The sequence below is a fragment of the Marmota marmota genome, unplaced genomic scaffold, assembly GCF_001458135.2.
Source record: "Marmota marmota marmota unplaced genomic scaffold, marMar, whole genome shotgun sequence".
NCBI lineage: Eukaryota > Metazoa > Chordata > Mammalia > Rodentia > Sciuridae > Marmota > Marmota marmota.
The window spans coordinates 67,299,176-67,317,837 of record NW_026000026.1 but is presented as its reverse complement, the minus strand read 5'-3'; the positions used below and the strand labels follow the sequence as shown (position 1 = coordinate 67,317,837).

The following is an 18,662-nucleotide window of genomic DNA, read 5'->3' as shown; positions in this document are numbered from 1 at the left end:
ATTCATTGTTTTTAATCAGACAATTAGGGAGGTTTTGCTATTGAGTTTTAGGAGTACCTTATACGTTTTGGAGAATAACCCTTTAGTATATATGTGTTATGCAAATATATTATTCCACTTTTTAAAAGAATGTCTTAAATGTGATTTTGTTTCCACTATTCTCATTATGTTTAACTTTTTTCTTGGGATTATGGATTCAATTTCGCAAAAGGTTGCTACAGTTCCAGGCATCATATCTGCTTCTAAATCACTAGCCATTGTGTTATTTGTATTTTCAATACTCTTTTCACTTATTTCTTTTAGTTGTGAATAACCATGAATGTAAATTATTATCATTATGTTAGACCTTACCCATTTTTATTTAAAAATTTTTCTGATACATGACAACATAAAAATGGAACATTTTTGTGGTGTACCATCAGATGTCTTGATACATGTATGAATTGTACAATGTTCAAATCTGGGTCAACAAACATATCTCTTCAAACATCATTTATAGTAAAAACATTAAAATCGTTTCTTCTGGCTCTTGAAATAAGCAGTATATTATCATAATATATGTTCACCTTACTATGCAAATGACAAACCAGAACTTTTTATTATCTTGTTATAACTTGGTACCTATTGATCATTTCCCAACTCTGCCCACTCTCCCCAGCCCCTGGTAAGCACCATTCTACTCTCAGCTTCTATGACATCAATCTTTTTAGATACCTCATATTAGTGAGACTATGCAGTACTTGTCTTACTGTGTCTAACTTATATTATTGAGCATACTGATCTCCAGTTCAATTCATGGTGTTACAAATTACAGGATTTTATTCTTTTTAATAACTGAATAGTATGCCATTGTCTATATGTACTACATTTTCTTTATTCATTCATCATTTGATGGATACTTAGGTGGTTTCCACTTTATGGCTATTGTGGATATGTTGCCACAGATGTATTCTTCAATATATTGATTTATTTTCCTTTGGATATATACAGCAGTGGAATTGTTTGATCACCTAGCAGTTCTTACATTTTTGAGGAACCTCCATAATATTTTCTAATTCTGTACTAATTTTCATTTACACGGTGTACAAGAGACCACTTTTCTTCAATCCTTACCAGCACTGTTATCTTTAGTCTTTTTGATAAGTCATTTTTATTGGGATAAGGTGATACCTTACTGTGGTTTTGATTTGCATTTCCCTGATGATTAGTGAGATTGATCATTTTTTTTCAATATACTTATTGACCAATTATGTTTTCTCTTAAGAAATACCTGTTTTATCTATTGCCTGTTTTGTTACAAAATTATTTGTTGTGTTGGATTATGTATTTTTTTTTTTGCTATCAAGTGTTTGGAGTTCCCTACATACCCTATCATATGTATAATTTGCAAATATTCTCTCCCATTCTGCAGGATGTCTCTTTACTCTGATGATTGCTTCCATTGCTGTGCAGAAGATTTTCATTTTGGCATAGTTCTACTTGCTTATTTTTGTTTGTTGCCTGTGCTTTGGTGTCTCTGAAATCTTTGCCCAAACAAATGTCAACAAGAATTCCCCATTTCTCCTCAGAAGTTGTAAAACTTCATATCTTATGTTTGTCTTTAATCTATTTTGATTAGATTTTTGTAAATGATTCTAGTATATGTATAGAATAAAGGTCCAATTTCATCCTTTTACATGTGGATAACTAGTTTTTCCAGCACCATTTGTTGAAAAGACTGTTCAATACCCCGTTGGTCTTTCTGTCAGTCTTTAGGCCAATACCATAAATATAACATAGTTTCATATGATGAGATTAAAAGTGCTTTTTTTTCTACAATTTTTTTAGGTTTTTAGAAGAATTTGTATTAATTTTGCTTTGAATTTGTGGTAGAATTTGCTAATGAAATCATCTGGTTTGGGGTTTTTCTTTGGTGTGAGGTTACAGAACTGTTCGGATTTTATTTCTTTGATTCTCTCTTGGTAAGTTGTGTGTTTCTGGAGCTGTATTTATTTCATCCAGGTTGTCCAGTCAGTATATAATAATTTTTCATAGTAGGCTCTTCATCGCTTTTATTTCTGTGGCATCATTTGTAATATACCCTCTGTCATCTTTTATTTTCTCTGCGTCCTTTTCTTGGTCTAGCTAAAAGTTTGTCAATTGTGTACGTGTTTTCAAAAACTTAGTTTGGTTGATTTTTTTAAAAATTTCTATTCTCTATTTCTTCATTTTCTTCTGTTAATTTTGACTTTTGTTTATTTATCCCCTTCTTATTTCTTTTTTTAAATTAAATTGTTTATTTAATTAGGTAAATATAACTGCGGAATGCATGTTGATTCATTGTACACAATTGCAGCACAACTTTTCATTTCTCTGGTTGTACACAACGTAGTGTTGCACCATATGTTCAGTCATACATGTACGCAGGGTAATGATGTCCATCTCATTTCACCATCTTTCCCTTCTTGTTTCTTGGAAAGTTAGCTTAGATTGTTTCAGGTCTTTTTTCTTTTTAAATATAAACATTTATCACAATAAATGTCCCTCTTACAACTGCTGTTGCACCATTTATAAGTTTTAGAGTACTGTGTATTTTGTTTAGCATGTCCCAACATATTTTGTAGTTTCCCATTTGATTTTTTCCAAGACCCAGTGATTTCCCAAAAGTGTATTTTAGTTCATATAAATTTGCAAATTTTCTAGTTTTTTTCTGCTATTAACTTATAATCTCTTCCATGCTGTTGGAAAAGGTAGTATGATTTTGTTATGATCTAAAGAGTCCTTGGGGATTTTTTTTTTAATGTACTTGATAAGAATGTATATTGTACTGTTTGAGAATTCAATGTTCTCTATATGTCTGTGAGGTCTGCTGAACCTTTACTGTTATTTAAGTCTGTTGTTTCATTGTTAGTTTTTTAATTCTCTCTAATATTGAAAGGGAGATATTAAAATTTCTTACTATTTACTGTCTTGTCATTTTTTTTAGTCTGTCATCAGTATTTCCTTTATACTTTTGCATGCTCTGCTGTTGGTTGTATATGTATTGATAACTATTACATCTTCCTAGTGGATTGTTCCTTTTACATTAAATAATGTACTTCTTCAACTCTTATGACTGTTTTTGACTTAAAAGTCAATCTTTTTCTGCTGTAAGTAGAGCCACCCTGGTTCTCTTTGGATACCATTTGCAAGTAATATATTTTTCCATGCCTTTACTTTCAGTCTATAAATTTTCTTAAAAATAAAGTGACTCTTTTGTAGGCAGCATATCTTTGTATCTTATTTTTATTAAGGCATTTTAATTATTCATAACATAGAGTTTCATTGTGGCATAGTTGTACATGCATATAGTATACTTTGATCGTATCTACCCCCTTGCAACTCTCCCTACCCTTCCTTTCCTTTTTCCCCTTATCTTCTTCCTCTTCTCATTGGATCTTGATTTTATTCATCTATTCAGCCACCCTTTGTCTTCCAGTGGCATTTAGTTAATTTAAATTTGAGTAATTATTCATTTGAAAGGATTTATTTTTGTCATTCTTTTCCTTGTTTCTCTGTCTTTTCTTCTTTTTATCTTTGTGTGTGTGTGTGTGTGTGTGTGTGTTGATATACTTTGATTCTTTTCTCTAATTCTTTTGTGTGACTTCTATAAGTATTTTCTTTGAGGACACAATGGGGGCTATTTAAAATATCTTATAACTGTCTATTTAAGTTGATAACAACTTAACTTCAATCTCATAAAAATTAGAATATTTTTCTTAACCTTCTATGGACTGTAATCACATAATTAATATTTCTTTATATTGCACATCTATGAACATATGTTTAATTTTTTATAATTCTTTTAACTCTTATGATAGAATTAACATTAATTTTATCATTACCATTAGGGTAATATGCTATTCTACCTTTGCACATTTATTGACCTTTACCAATGAATTCTGTTCTTTTTTTATGCTGTCATATTGCTGTTTTGCCTCCTTTTGTTTCAAGTTGAAGATCTCCCTTTAGCAATTCTAGTAGTAAAATGTGCTCCTGCAACTTGTTTTTCTAGAAACTCTATCCTTCATTTTTTTTTTTTTTTTTTTTTGAACAAACAACCCAATCAACAAATGGGCCAAGGAATTGAACAGACACTTCTCAGAGGAGGACATACAGTCAATCAACAAGTACATGAAAAAATGCTCAACATCTCTAGCTGTCAGAGAAATGCAAATCAAAACCACCCTAAGATACCATCTCACTCCAGTAAGATTGGCAGCCATTAGGAAGTCTATCCTTCATTTTTAAAGTGAAGTTTTGTTAGGTATAGTACTCTTAATTGGCAGGGGTTTTCCCCTCAACGTCTTAACTATATCATTCCAGTCCTTTCTGACCAGCAAGGTTATTACTAAAAATTCTGCCGATAGTCTCATGTAGGATCCCTTATACATAACAATTTATTTTCTCTTGCTTCTTTGAAAATTCTGTCTATGGCTTTTAAAAATTTGAATAGAATGTGTCTTGGTGTGAATTTCTAATTTTGTGTCATTTGGGCCTCCTGAATCTGGATGTCCATTTTTTCCCTACACTTGGGAATTTTTCAATTGGTTGTTCCTTTCTGGTTGTATGGTGCTATGCTTTGGAGGTAGGGGTTATGGCACAAGGGTGTTTCTGCTTTTCCTACCATATTTGGAATGGCTAGATATATGCTTACCAAATGTACAGACATCTTCGTACTAGTTTCTGGATGACACTGGGACTTGATCCATGTGTTCATATTGAATTGGAATATCCACATATTGGGGAAGAGTCCAGTACTTCCTATCCTGCCATCTTACTGATGTTATCAATCATATTTCACTTTTTAAAGACATTCCAAGTAGGTATCAAATGGGAGGAATGATAAAAGTCTCTAAACAGGTTGATGGATGAGAAATTTAGGTACAGAAATCAGGAAAAGTAATGCCAAAATAGTGCTAAAGGATGCAGTTTTAGGTGAAGATATGGACACTATACTAGACTTGGTGTCAGAAATTTGGGATGCCAGAAACTTGTGATGAATCACAGCTCAGTTTTCAAGTTCTGGATGAATTTAAGTAACTTACCATATCTCTCAGAAATTTAGTTTCTTCAACATTGTGGGTTTTAAAAGATTTTTTTTGTATATAACATAGGTATTTACAAATATACAATTATTATTAATTTTTTAAGTATCCAAGATCATCCTTGTTATTTTTTGTTGTTGTGGCCCTTGGAAGACAAAAATCTGTGAAAATTATCTGCTGCTATTAAGATAAGTTATATTTCTTTGTGGTATAATTTAAATTAAATGAAATTTAAAATAAATCCAAGAGTCAGAAGTCTGATATTTCTTTAGTTAATTTATAAAAATCACAGTTGGTCTTGAACAACAACAACACAAAAGAACTACGTTTATCCTTGATTCTCAGTTATGACTCCAGAAATAATTATTTTTAATTAGCAGTTTTCCATAATTGACTGTTGGAAAAGATTATGAAATTTTAAGAAAACAAGTTCTGTTCAATTACTTAATTATTCATGAACATTTTGACATCTTACTTGACATCCTGTTTCAATCAACTACCACATTCTAATAAAAGAATCATTTGACATTTTGTTTTTGGTTTTCAATGTTACCTGCAAAAAAATGGGCATTTATTAATAACTTAGTTCTCTTTAATTTATTCAATTTATTATGTTGGGTATTTGTTTAGTGTTTATAGTAAAACAAATGTACCTGATCTTGCTCAGAACTCCCATTGTGATTATATATGCAAAATGACTCTTACTAATATTTACATATGGTTGTGTTATTTACATATAAAATATATAATTATAGATATATCGTCCTCATTTTCTAAGTCTAACACGATTCTAAAAATAAAGAGTGCCCTAGATTTTCTGCTCACCCTATTATGGATCCAAAATACTTTTCCAATTTTTCTACCAGTCTTTGTCTCTAATATTATCTCCTGTGAATTGTGGGAAACCTTAGGACTACCCTGTCTTTTGGCAGTAACTGTAAGTTTCGGGATTCCTGAGATGACCATCATGTTTGATAATTTTTTGAAAAGACTCCCTAAAGATAGCAAAGCCATTTTACTCCTGATATGGTTTCTGACTATGAAAGTACACAGATTAAAACCAGCCAAGGAAAGTGGTGTGTATGGCAGCGTCAAGGACATTTCCAAGCATAGAGCTTCCCATGGTCCTCCGCCAATGCATGGAGAGCGTTTTCTTCTTCTAGTAATGATATATGTAAAACACATAGAATACTCATACAAAAGATCACTCACGATTTTGTATCTATGATTTTTATTGGGGATCTGCCAAACATGCATTTGGTTGACTACATGCTACATGACTGGCCCTCATTGTTGCTCTCTCAGAGGTTGAGCTAATTCCATGTGACCCAAGCCATCCCCACCAGAAATCACATTTTTATTACAAACTATCTATCAAGAGTCAAAGACTCCAAGGGAAACAAAGACATTTTTATCAGGAAGAGCATTCCAAGACCTATGAGGTCAATTCTTATAACCAGACCAAGTACAAAGGCCAGTCCTTCCTTTAGTTGAGGTTAATTTTTTAGTTATATGTCCCAAGTCCAAGCCATCATCATTTGCTTCTAGATTACTTCAAAAAGTTGAACATCTCCTTGTTCTTCTCTTATGCCCACTGAAATCCATTTTCTACCAAAAAGCCAGAAAGATAAAGTAAGTTCATTTCCCCCCTTCTTTAAAATGCTGTGATACAAAGTAGAGATATATAGGATTAACAAGTCCAGAAATGTAATGTACAACATGAGGATGCTAACAAAATCATATTGTGTATTGGGGGGAAAACTTACCTTTTGAAAGTATTCTACCAAGAGACAATTAGATTTTGGATACTATTTAGTAAATACCCTTGGTTTTGAATTAGTAAAAATAAAATGCTATGATAGCTTTTAAATATATTAATAATAAAATATTAATTACTTTCCATAGTATACAACTTGGCTCTGATCATTCAGAGTTTATCCATGTAAAGGACAAATGTATCTGATCTTTCCCAGAACCCCCAGCTATATCCATTCTCTCCTTTCTTTGCATTCAAACTATCATGCTATTCTAAGAGCAAAGTCGGTGCATTTTCTGACCCCCTATTGAGAAGCATTTCCTCAGATCCTTGTTTGGTTAACTTTCCTTTATCCATCAGAGCTTATCCCAAATATTACCTCCTCATAGAAGTCTTTCTTTCACTATCTATAATAGCTTTTTCTTCTAGTTATTGCTGATCACATCACCATCTTCCATTATTCTCATAACACTTATTATGAATGGATATTTTTTAATATACTTTTTTAGTTTCTGTCTTTCTCAACCAAAATTAAATATCCCCAAAGCAGTAATGTTGCTTTCTCTTTGGTACAAAGAACAGTAGGTGTTTGTTAAATGCATGGCTGGATGACTGGTTCTTGTCCAACTCTGGTCATTGATCTGCTTCCTTTCATGCAATGTGGCATTTCATACAGTGTTTTGAACCACAGCTGACATTCCAGTTACCTTTCAGTGACACTTTTGATTCTGTGGTGTCAAATTATATTTGTCAAAATTGTAAAAGCTTTTGTCATTTATGCACATTCATATGAGTAGAAATGTTTATATTTCATGTCCACTGAATATTTGCAATCTATACATCTAATGTGGCAATTAAATGCTACCAAGGAATACAACCACTAATATGTAGCATTGTTACCAGAAAAGAGTCACAGTATTGGTTTTCAAATAGAATAGTTTCTTAATAAATTCTAAGAATTTATTATTTTGGTTCAGCTTTTTTATTTCCTAGGATACTGTCTGCTTAGCTGTAGACACAGATCCTGTTTCTTGCAGTATATTTAAAGTGACGTCTTTGATAGCTGCCACAGGGTCACTGAAAGCAGAACAGAAGAGTGCCTTATGCTACAGCTTGGTCCCTGGATGAGGAACTTCAGAGCAGGCATGCTTCTCAGCAAATGTCTAGACGTGCAAATGAGAACACGGTCTACTTTTTATGACAGTTGCAACACACACCATCTGTCTTTATAAGGTTTTTTTCTTCATTTACTGTCAATCAATTAGATTCTCCCTACAAATATTATTCATCAGCTGTATTTCACTGGTGTTTAAGTCAACAGGTGAACAGGTCACTTTTAGACTCATAAAAAGAATGTTCAAAGAAATTGTGAGACTGAGACATAATTATCAGAGAGTATCTAACGGCTCAACATTGGTCCTGCAAATTCTAAAATCAAATTATACCAGTTTGATAATTAAACAGTTGTGGTTTTATCAAACATTAATCTTCAAACAAATTTAAAATATATGGACGGAAGGTGGTTTGTATTTACTTTAACGATTCTTGTCAATGTAAAGATGTTGGGAGTATCTAAATAAAAGAGAAATGAGTTAAAATGCACAGTATGTTTTATTTATAATATTGTTTGAAAGCTATTTTACTGAAGCTCACAATTCCAGTATTATTCATTTAAAAACTCAAAATTATTTCTCACTCATATTGAATTCAGGCATTATGTTTCACTAATGCTTCACAAATCAATACCCTCACTCTTACTATTTTACTTGCATTTCAGCCATGTTGTAACAAGCTACAGATTATTAAAAATTGTATTCTCTCATACCCATGCCACACTTTCCACATTTTTATTTCCTTTGAACAAACTGTCTTATCTTCACAATCTCCTCATTTTTTTAAGTGGTTTCATTATTGTTTGAGTCTCCTGAGCTTCAACGCGAACTTCTCCTTTGCCTCTCATTCCCTCTTCTCCCTCATAGCAAGAAGTCTTATTAGACCTTCGTCACGGTATCTTAAGTTTGTCCCTTCCTTTCTAGTCTCCTGCCGCTCATCATAGTGAAGACCTAGATTACCTCATAGAACTCCCATATAGGCTTCCCAGTTTATTGCTTGAATAGACTAGACGTAACACAGCATTGAGCAGGAATAACATTACTCCTTTGCTCAAACATCCATCATTTAATCTGACCCCATTTATCCTGAACTATCGAATCTCAACTATTTTAATAAGAACTCTCCACTCAAGCTCAATTTGAGATACCCACTATCATCTTCTCTTGTCTTTCCTTACTGTTACCTCTCTGCTGGAAGTCCTATTACTGGTCCAACTGTTCTGATTTACTTAGCCCTGTTCCCATTTGTCCTTGAAAGCTCTGTGCTTTAAGAAACCCCTCAGTCCCAGGTAAATGGAGACACTTTTTTACTCTGTCTATTCCCCTCATTCAGTGGACATACTTTTAGAAATTAGATCTACTATGTTGCAGGCATTATGGTAAGTGCTAGGAGCATAAGAGAGAATAAAATATAATCCCATCCTCCCATTGTTTAGAATCTGTGGGTGAAATAGGCAATTATAATATGATATGTTATTATCTAGTAAGTACAAGGGATGTAGCTAATAGCTAACCATGGACACAATTCTCTTTCAGAGAAGGCTTTTTAATGACAAGATGCAGAGGAATGGCTATAGTATAGTAATCAAAATATTTTTGGACAGAATGACTTCTGATTAAGTCAATGAAATAGTTTATATTAAGACTAGAAGATAGAATTAAGTGTGTATTCAAGAACTTCAATCTTTTTTTCTTAATGTAGTATATTTGCAAGTTGCGGGGAGAAATAAAAGAGTTGTAATATATGTATTTCAGAAAGATTAGAAAGACAGAGCCGTGATTGTCTGGCTATGCAATTTGGAATTTACATAGGGACAAAAGGCTATGGATAAGTTGTAAACAGGGAAGCAAAATGATAGATTTACAAAGTCATTTTTTACAACCTAGATTACCAATGGTGAAGCAGTCTGGACAAGACAGGAAGAGGAAAGCACAGACAGGAAGTTAGTATGTAATTATTCACAGTGCTAACATTTTCCAGGTGTCCACCCAGTGAAATATCCCTCAATGTCTTCCTCTGCTCTGTTTCCAAGTTTACCTCTTAGACAAGGTCTGACGAGGTCTCACCTTCTCTAAGTCCCTTCCTCACTCTTCCAGCTCTCACTGATCCCTTGCTTTGGTAGATTGATTACCTTTTCATGAACTGTTTGCCCTCTACCTTCTCATACAAATTATTGTGTTTCTAGACTTGTTAACTACTTGAAGCCACAGGTTATCTTTCTTTCATCCAAGGGCAAAGAAAGTATTTTAAAAAAATTAAATTCGTATTTCTTGATTAAATTTCATTTTCTAGCAAAAATGTTAATTACCAATCATTCAAATGAGGTATTTTTCATTTTTATATAATGTCAAATATTGCAGTACACCAGTTTTAATGAATGAAGTTGTTATGAAGAGAAAAATCACATTTCCCCAAGAACAAGCTGCTTCATTGTAGCTTCATATTTGCATCTTTGACTCTCTCTTAAAGTACCAATGATAGAAAGGGTAGAAGGTACTTTAAGATTGGAAACTAGAAATATGCCTTCCTTCTCCATTTCTAAAACATGTACATATTTTCTCTTTTGCTTCCTCTTTCTACTTTCTAGTTTCACCCTTTTGTATGAATGGAATGGAAGGTGGGTTATGGAAAGAAAAGCACTTGTCTGAGTTAGAAAGAGTGTCCCTCATGGAACAAGATTGTATGGCACTCACTTATCAGCTCTTTGATTCAAGGGAGGTTCATATGTTTATAGGTTCATATATTCTGATTTCTCATTCTAAAGATAACAAAATCTACATGGCAAGACTGTAGTGAGCACAAGAACTGGGGCAACTAGATGGCATTCCCATGCATGCTAGTTATAATAGTAATTATTATCATTAACTTTCATTTTTCTCATATTTATTTGGTGTATTAGAGTTGTATGTAACAGTGGGATTTGTTGCTACATATTTGTACATGCACATAATATAACAATATAATTTAGCCAAGATCATTCCCCAGTACATCAGATTGAATTAGGGAAAGTTGAGGATCTGGCTTTTCAAATTGTGCTTACATTCTTATGCAAGGAGGATATTGATGATTCCCAGTGTTACATGGACTATAACCAGTACTTTCTGGAAAAGTGCAACATGAATTTTAATGGGCTTTTAAGCCCTTCTAACCTTCCTCTCTCAGCATTTTATTGCTCTTGTTCTTCAAATAGGCTTAGTATTTTCACATTGCTCTTTGACTAACATAAGTTTTTCTCCCCTTTGAGGACTGTATTATTTTATTCCTCTTATTTATGTATTCTATCTGTACCTAAACCAGAATTATCTTTTCCTGAATATTACTGCATAGCAGTATACTATAGCTATGCAAGAAATATTTAAGATAAAGAGTAAATACTTAAGATAAAGAGTAAATAGAAACTTCTTCCTCCTTTCTGTAAGATGAGTACATATTTTGAAAGTGGAACTTCATGATATATATATAAATTGCTAATTGTTACAAAAAGTTTTAAAGGGAGGTGTCTTAGATATTTTTAATCTTCTTTACACTCAGTATTCTTTTCTCCTATTCCAATTTATTTATGTCCTTATTATCTAAAAAAATCTTCCAAATAATAATTGCATCAGTAATTTCTTTTTGCCTTTTGCATTATTTTAAGTTTTCTTCTTGGTTCAAATGCCAAGTTTAATAGAGCTTTGTTATTTTGTTGTTGTTGTTTTACAATGGCAAGTGATTTTTTTCCTTTTCCCCTGATTTATTCTAAAAATTCACTCTGGTAGATTATGTGTTTATCCTGCCTTAAGCACATTCCTCTTCACTTGAATTTTAAGGACTTGTTTTTCCATGTGGTTCACAGTTTACCCATGCATATTCTAATTTATGAGGTGTAGTAGTTGGGTACAGTTGATATTTTCAAATGGTTAGGATGTGAGATATTGTGTGCTGTTATAAGGGAATAAAATCAGTTAAGGGTCAAAAATTTCCAAAGCTTGTAATTTCAGGCTTTATACTATTATTATGAATTTTGGTAAAATTGTTTTTTTCCCCCACCTAGCTATACTCCAGTAAGGTGAATAAAATAAAAACTTTACAAAGAATGTTTCTATTTCAACAGGTCACCAAGTGGTCTTTGTTGGATACTATGGCTTAGTGTATAACATGGTGAAAATGTTGTGGGAACTTAGGGATGATGAGGAACAAGATGGATTTAGAAACATGATATGGAAAACATTACAAATAACAAAGGATTATGAGAAAGATGAACGAATCCAAAATGCAATCAACATAGCCCAGGTAAGAAAAAACACTGCTTGAAAAATTGATGCTTCTATCATCATTTATCTTGCTTGTTAATTTATTCTTTATGCAAAGAATGAACAAAAAATGTTCACATTCAGTGGGTATTGGTGATTCACAGTGGAGAATACCGTTTCTAAAATTGAACATTGCCCTATATTTCTTTTTCTTTTTCTTTTTTTACAATTTTATAGACTGCAGTTTCTGACGAAACAAATAATAGAATAAAAAGCACAACCAAATAATGCGTTTTTTGTTTGTTAGTTTGTTTTGGTACCAGGGATTGAATTCAGGGACTCTTCACCACTGAGACACATTCTCAGCCCTTTTATTTTTTTTCTTTTTAATTTTGAGACAAGGTCTTGATAAATTGCTTAGTGCTTCACTAAGTTGCTGAGGCTGGCTTTTTTTTCCTTCTTAGATATACATGACAATAGAGTGCATTTTGACATATTGTACATACATGGAGTTTTATCCTAATTATGGGTTAGGGTTAGGGTTAGGGTTAGGGTTAGGGAATTATCCTAATTAGGACCCCATTCTTGTGTTTGTGTATGATGTGGAGTTAGACTGGAGGTATAATATTCATTTATGAACCTAGGAAAGTTATGTGTGATTTATTCTACTGTTTTTCCTCTTCCTATCCTCTTCCTTTCCCTTCATTTCCGCTTTGTCTAACCCACTGAACTTTTATTCACCCCCATCCCCACACTTGTTGTGTGTTAGCATCCACATAACATTGAGCTATTTTTGTTTGAAGAGAGTGGAGCTGTAAATGGTGGCATAAAACCAGACCTCCAAAACCTTTAATGGAAACAGAATTAAATAAATTTAACAAATCTATAAAAATACCCATTAGCAGAGCTGCCAACCACGCCTGCAAGGTAGGCAGGCCTGCGACCCACCAGCAGAACAGGCGCAGCGGCCTGCTGAGGGGCAGAGCCGCCCCCTCCCCCAGCGCCTGTAAGGTGGGCGGAACTGTGACCACCGACAGAACAGGTGCAGCGGCCTGCTTAGGGGCAGAGCCGCCCCCTCCCCCCGCGCCTGCAAGGTAGATGGAACTGTGACCACCCACAGAACAGGCCCAGCGGCCTGCTGAGGGGCAGAGCCGCCCCCCCCCGGACCTGCAAGGTGGGCGGAACTGTGACCCACCGGCAGAACAGGCCCAGTGGCCCGCGGAGGGGCAGAGCCGCCCCCTCCCCCCGCACCTGCAAGGTAGGCAGACCTGTGACCCACCAGCAGAACAGGCCCAGCATTCTGCGGAGGAGCAGAGCTGTCCCACGTGCCTGCAAGGTAGGCAGACCTGCGACCACCAACAGAACAGGCCAGACCTCCAACCGACAGACAGAACAGGCCCAGCGGCCTGAGGAAGGGTAGAGCCGCCCCTCCCCCGCGTCTGCAAGGTAGGCGGACCTGCTACCGACCGGCAGAGCAGGCCCAGCGGCCTGCCGGCGTGATAGGCACATTGCCCCAATTGGAGGAGGGGCAGAGCCGCCGCCCGCGCCTGCGAGGGAGACTTTGCAACTATACAAGACCAATATAAATATATAGGGGGAAAATTCAATAGCACAACAGTTTCACCAAGTAGAAAGGAACGCGAACAGTATGAAGAGACAAGGAAAGAAAGGACCACAAGCAATGCAGGTCAACTCAACGTTAGAAGAGGTAATAGCTGCAGCAGATGGAATGTCAGATAAAGAATTCAGGATATACATGCTTCAGATGATCTGGAGTCTCAAGGAAGACATCAGACAGCAAAATCAGACAATGAAAGATCACTTCAACAATGAATTACATAAACAAATCCAAGAAGCAAAAGATCAACTATACAGGGAGATAGAGGTTATAAAAAACAAACAAACAGAAATCCTAGAAATGCAGGAAGCAATAAACCAACTTAAAAACTCAATTGAGAATACTACCAGCAGAGTAGAACACTTAGAAGATAGAACATCAGACAATGAAGATAAAGTATTTCAACTTGAAAAGAACATAGACAGCTCAGCAAGACTGTTAAGAAACCATGAGCAGAACATCCAAGAAATATGGGATAACATCAAGAGACCAAATTTAAGAGTCATTGGGATACAGGAAGGGACAGAGTTTCAAACCAAAGGAATGAGCAATCTATTCAATGAAATAATACGAGAAAACTTCCCAGACTTGAAGAATGAGACAGAATCCCAAATCCTAGAAGCCTACAGGACGCCGAATGTGCAAAATCATAAGAGACCCACACCTAGACACATTATAATGAAGATGCCCAACATACAGAATAAGGAGAGAATTTTAAAAGCTACAAGAGAAAGGAAGCAGATTACATTTAGGGGTAAGCCAATCAGGATAACAGCTGATCTTTCAACACAGACTCTGAAAGCTAGAAGATCCTGGAATAACATATTTCAAACACTGAAAGAAAATGGGTTCCAACCAAGAATTGTGTATCCAGCGAAATTAAGCTTCAGGATGGAAGATGAAATTAAAACCTTCCACGATAAACAAAAGTTAAAAGAATTTGCAGCTAGAAAACCATCTCTTCAAAACATCCTTGGCAAAACATTACAGGAAGAGGAAATGGAAAATAACAATGAAAACCAACAGTGGGAGGTAGGACAGTAAAGGGGGGAAAAATAATCAAAGAGGAAAACAAACCATGTTTAGTAACATAAATAAACAAATATGGCTGGAAGAACAACCCATATCTCAATAATAACCCTAAATGTTAATGGCTTAAACTCACCAATTAAGAGACACAGGCTAGTAGAATGGATCACAAAACAAGACCCAACAATATGCTGCCTACAGGAGACGCATTTGATAGGAAAAGACATACATAGGCTGAAGGTGAAAGGTTGGGAAAAATCATATCACTCATATGGACTTCGGAAACAAGCAGGAGTGTCCATACTCATATCAAATAAAATAGATTTCAAGCCAAAGTTAATCAAAAGGGATAAAGAGGGACACTACATACTGCTTAAGGGAACCATACACCAACAAGACATAACAATCATAAATATATATGCCCCAAACAATGGTGCAGCTATGTTCATCAAACAAACTCTTCTCAAGTTCAAGAGTCTAATAGACCACCATACAATAATCATGGGAGACTTCAACACACCTCTCTCGCCACTGGACAGATCTTCCAAACAAAAGTTGAATAAGGAAACTATAGAACTCAATAACACAATTAATAACCTAGACTTAATTGACATATATAGAATATACCACCCAACATCAAGCAGTTACACTTTTTTCTCAGCAGCACATGGATCCTTCTCAAAAATAGATCATATATTATGTCACAGGGCAACTCTTAGACAATATAAAGGAGTAGAGATAATACCATGCATCTTATCTGATCATAATGGAATGAAACTGAAAATCAACGATAAAAGAAGGAAGGAAAAAGCATACATCACTTGGAGAATGAACAATAGGTTACTGAATGATCAATGGGTTATAGAAGACATCAAGGAGGAAATTAAAAAATTCTTAGAGATAAATGAAAACACAGACACAACATATCGGAATCTATGGGACACATTGAAAGCAGTTCTAAGAGGAAAATTCATTGCTTGGAGTTCATTCCTTAAAAAAAGAAAAAACCAACAAATAAATGATCTCATACTTCATCTCAAAATCCTTGAAAAAGAAGAGCAAAACAACAGCAAAAGAAGTAGAAGGCAAGAAATAATTAAAATCAGAGCTGAAATTAATGAAATCGAAACAAAAGAAACAATTGAAAAAATTGACAAAACTAAAAGTTGGTTCTTTGAAAAAATAAACAAAATCGACAGACCCTTAGCCATGCTAGCGAAGAGAAGAAGAGAGAGAACTCAAATTACTAGCATACGGGATGAAAAAGGCAATATCACAACAGACACTTCAGAAATACAGAAGATAATCAAAAACTATTTTGAATCCTTATACTCCAATAAATTAGAAGATAGTGAAGGCATAGATAAATTTCTTAAGTCATATGATCTGCCCAGATTGAGTCAGGAGGATATAGACAACCTAAACAGACCAATATCAATTGAGGAAATAGAAGAAACCATCAAAAGACTACCAACTAAGAAAAGCCCAGGACCGGATGGGTATACAGCAGAGTTTTACAAAACCTTTAAAGAGGAACTAATACCAATACTTTTCAAGCTACTTCAGGAAATAGAAAAAGAGGGAGAACTTCCAAATTCATTCTACGAGGCCAACATCACCCTGATACCTAAACCAGACAAAGACACTTCAAAGAAAGAAAACTACAGACCAATATCTCTAATGAACCTAGATGCAAAAATCCTCAATAAAATTCTGGCGAATCGGATACAAAAACATATCAAAAAAATTGTGCACCATGATCAAGTAGGATTCATCCCTGGGATGCAAGGCTGGTTCAATATACGGAAATCAATAAATGTTATTCACCACATCAATAGACTTAAAAATAAGAACCATATGATCATCTCGATAGATGCGGAAAAAGCATTCGACAAAGTACAGCATCCCTTTATGTTCAAAACTCTAGAAAAACTAGGGATAACAGGAACATACCTCAATATTGTAAAAGCAATCTATGCTAAGCCTCAGGCTAGCATCATTCTGAATGGAGAAAAACTGAAGGCATTCCCTCTAAAATCTGGAACAAGACAGGGATGCCCTCTCTCTCCACTTCTGTTCAACATAGTTCTCGAAACACTGGCCAGAGCAATTAGACAGACGAAAGAAATTAAAGGCATCAAAATAGGAAAAGAAGAACTTAAATTATCACTATTTGCAGATGACATGATTCTATACCTAGCAGACCCAAAAGGGTCTACAAAGAAACTATTAGAGCTAATAAATGAATTCAGCAAAGTGGCAGGATATAAAATCAACACGCATAAATCAAAGGCATTCCTGTATATCAGCGACAAATCCTCTGAAATGGAAATGAGGACAACCACTCCATTCACAATATCTTCAAAAAAAATAAAATACTTGGGAATCAACCTAACAAAAGAGGTGAAAGACTTATACAATGAAAACTACAGAACCCTAAAGAGAGAAATAGAAGAAGATCTTAGAAGATGGAAAAATATACCCTGTTCATGGATAGGCAGAACTAACATCATCAAAATGGCGATATTACCAAAAGTTCTCTATAGGTTTAATGCAATGCCAATCAAAATCCCAACGGCATTTCTTGTAGAAATAGAGAAAGCAATCATGAAATTCATATGGAAAAATAAAAGACCCAGAATAGCAAAAACAATGCTAAGCAGGAAGTGTGAATCAGGCGGTATAGCGATACCAGACTTCAAACTATACTACAGAGCAATAGTAACAAAAACAGCATGGTACTGGTACCAAAACAGGCGGGTGGACCAATGGTACAGAATAGAGGACACAGAAACCAATCCACAAAACTACAACTATCTTATATTTGATAAAGGGGCTAAAAGCATGCAATGGAGGAAGGATAGCATCTTCAACAAATGGTGCTGGGAAAACTGGAAATCCATATGCAACAAAATGAAACTGAATCCCTTTCTCTCGCCATGCACAAAAGTTAATTCAAAATGGATCAAGGAGCTTGATATCAAATCAGAGACACGCCGTCTGATAGAAGAAAAAGTTGGCTACGATCTACATACTGTGGGGTCGGGCTCCAAATTCCTCAATAGGACACCCATAGCACAAAAGTTAATAACTAGAATCAACAAATGGGACTTACTCAAACTAAAAAGTTTTTTCTCAGCAAAAGAAACAATAAGAGAGGTAAATAGGGAGCCTACACCCTGGGAACAAATCTTTACTCCTCACACTTCAGATAGAGCCCTAATATCCAGAGTATACAAAGAACTCAAAAAATTAGACAATAAGAGAACAAACAACCCAATCAACAAATGGGCCAAGGACCTGAACAGACACTTCTCAGAGGAGGACATACAGTCAATCAACAAGTACATGAAAAAATGCTCACCATCTCTAGCTGTCAGAGAAATGCAAATCAAAACCACCCTAAGATACCATCTCACTCCAGTAAGATTGGCAGCCATTATGAAGTCAAACAACAACAAGTGCTGGCGAGGATGTGGGGAAAAGGGTACACTTGTACATTGCTGGTGGGACTGCAAATTGGTGCAGCCAATTTGGAAAGCAGTATGGAGATTTCTTGGAAAGCTGGGAATGGAGCCACCATTTGACCCAGCTATTCCCCTTCTCGGTCTATTCCCTAAAGACCTAAAAAGAGCATGCTACAGGGACACTGCTACATCGATGTTCAGAGCAGCACAATTCACAATAGCAAGACTGTGGAACCAACCTAGATGCCCTTCAATAGACGAATGGATAAAAAAAATGTGGCATTTATATACAATGGAGTATTACTCTGCATTAAAAAATGACAAAATCATAGAATTTACAGGGAAATGGATGGCATTAGAGCAGATTATGCTAAGTGAAGC

The 18,662-nt window shown here is 35.1% G+C and overlaps 1 protein-coding gene across 2 annotated transcripts in view; it reads left to right on the top strand.

The window, feature by feature from the left end:
* The window catches only part of Tmem232 (transmembrane protein 232), a 256,123-nt gene that overhangs the window by 108,959 nt on the left and 128,502 nt on the right, over positions 1-18,662 (top strand). For both annotated transcript variants that reach the window (XM_048811573.1, XM_048811574.1), the window contains exon 13: positions 12,029-12,207. In XM_048811573.1, the coding sequence (XP_048667530.1) occupies positions 12,029-12,207 (179 nt within the window). The remainder of the gene's footprint in view (positions 1-12,028; positions 12,208-18,662) is intronic.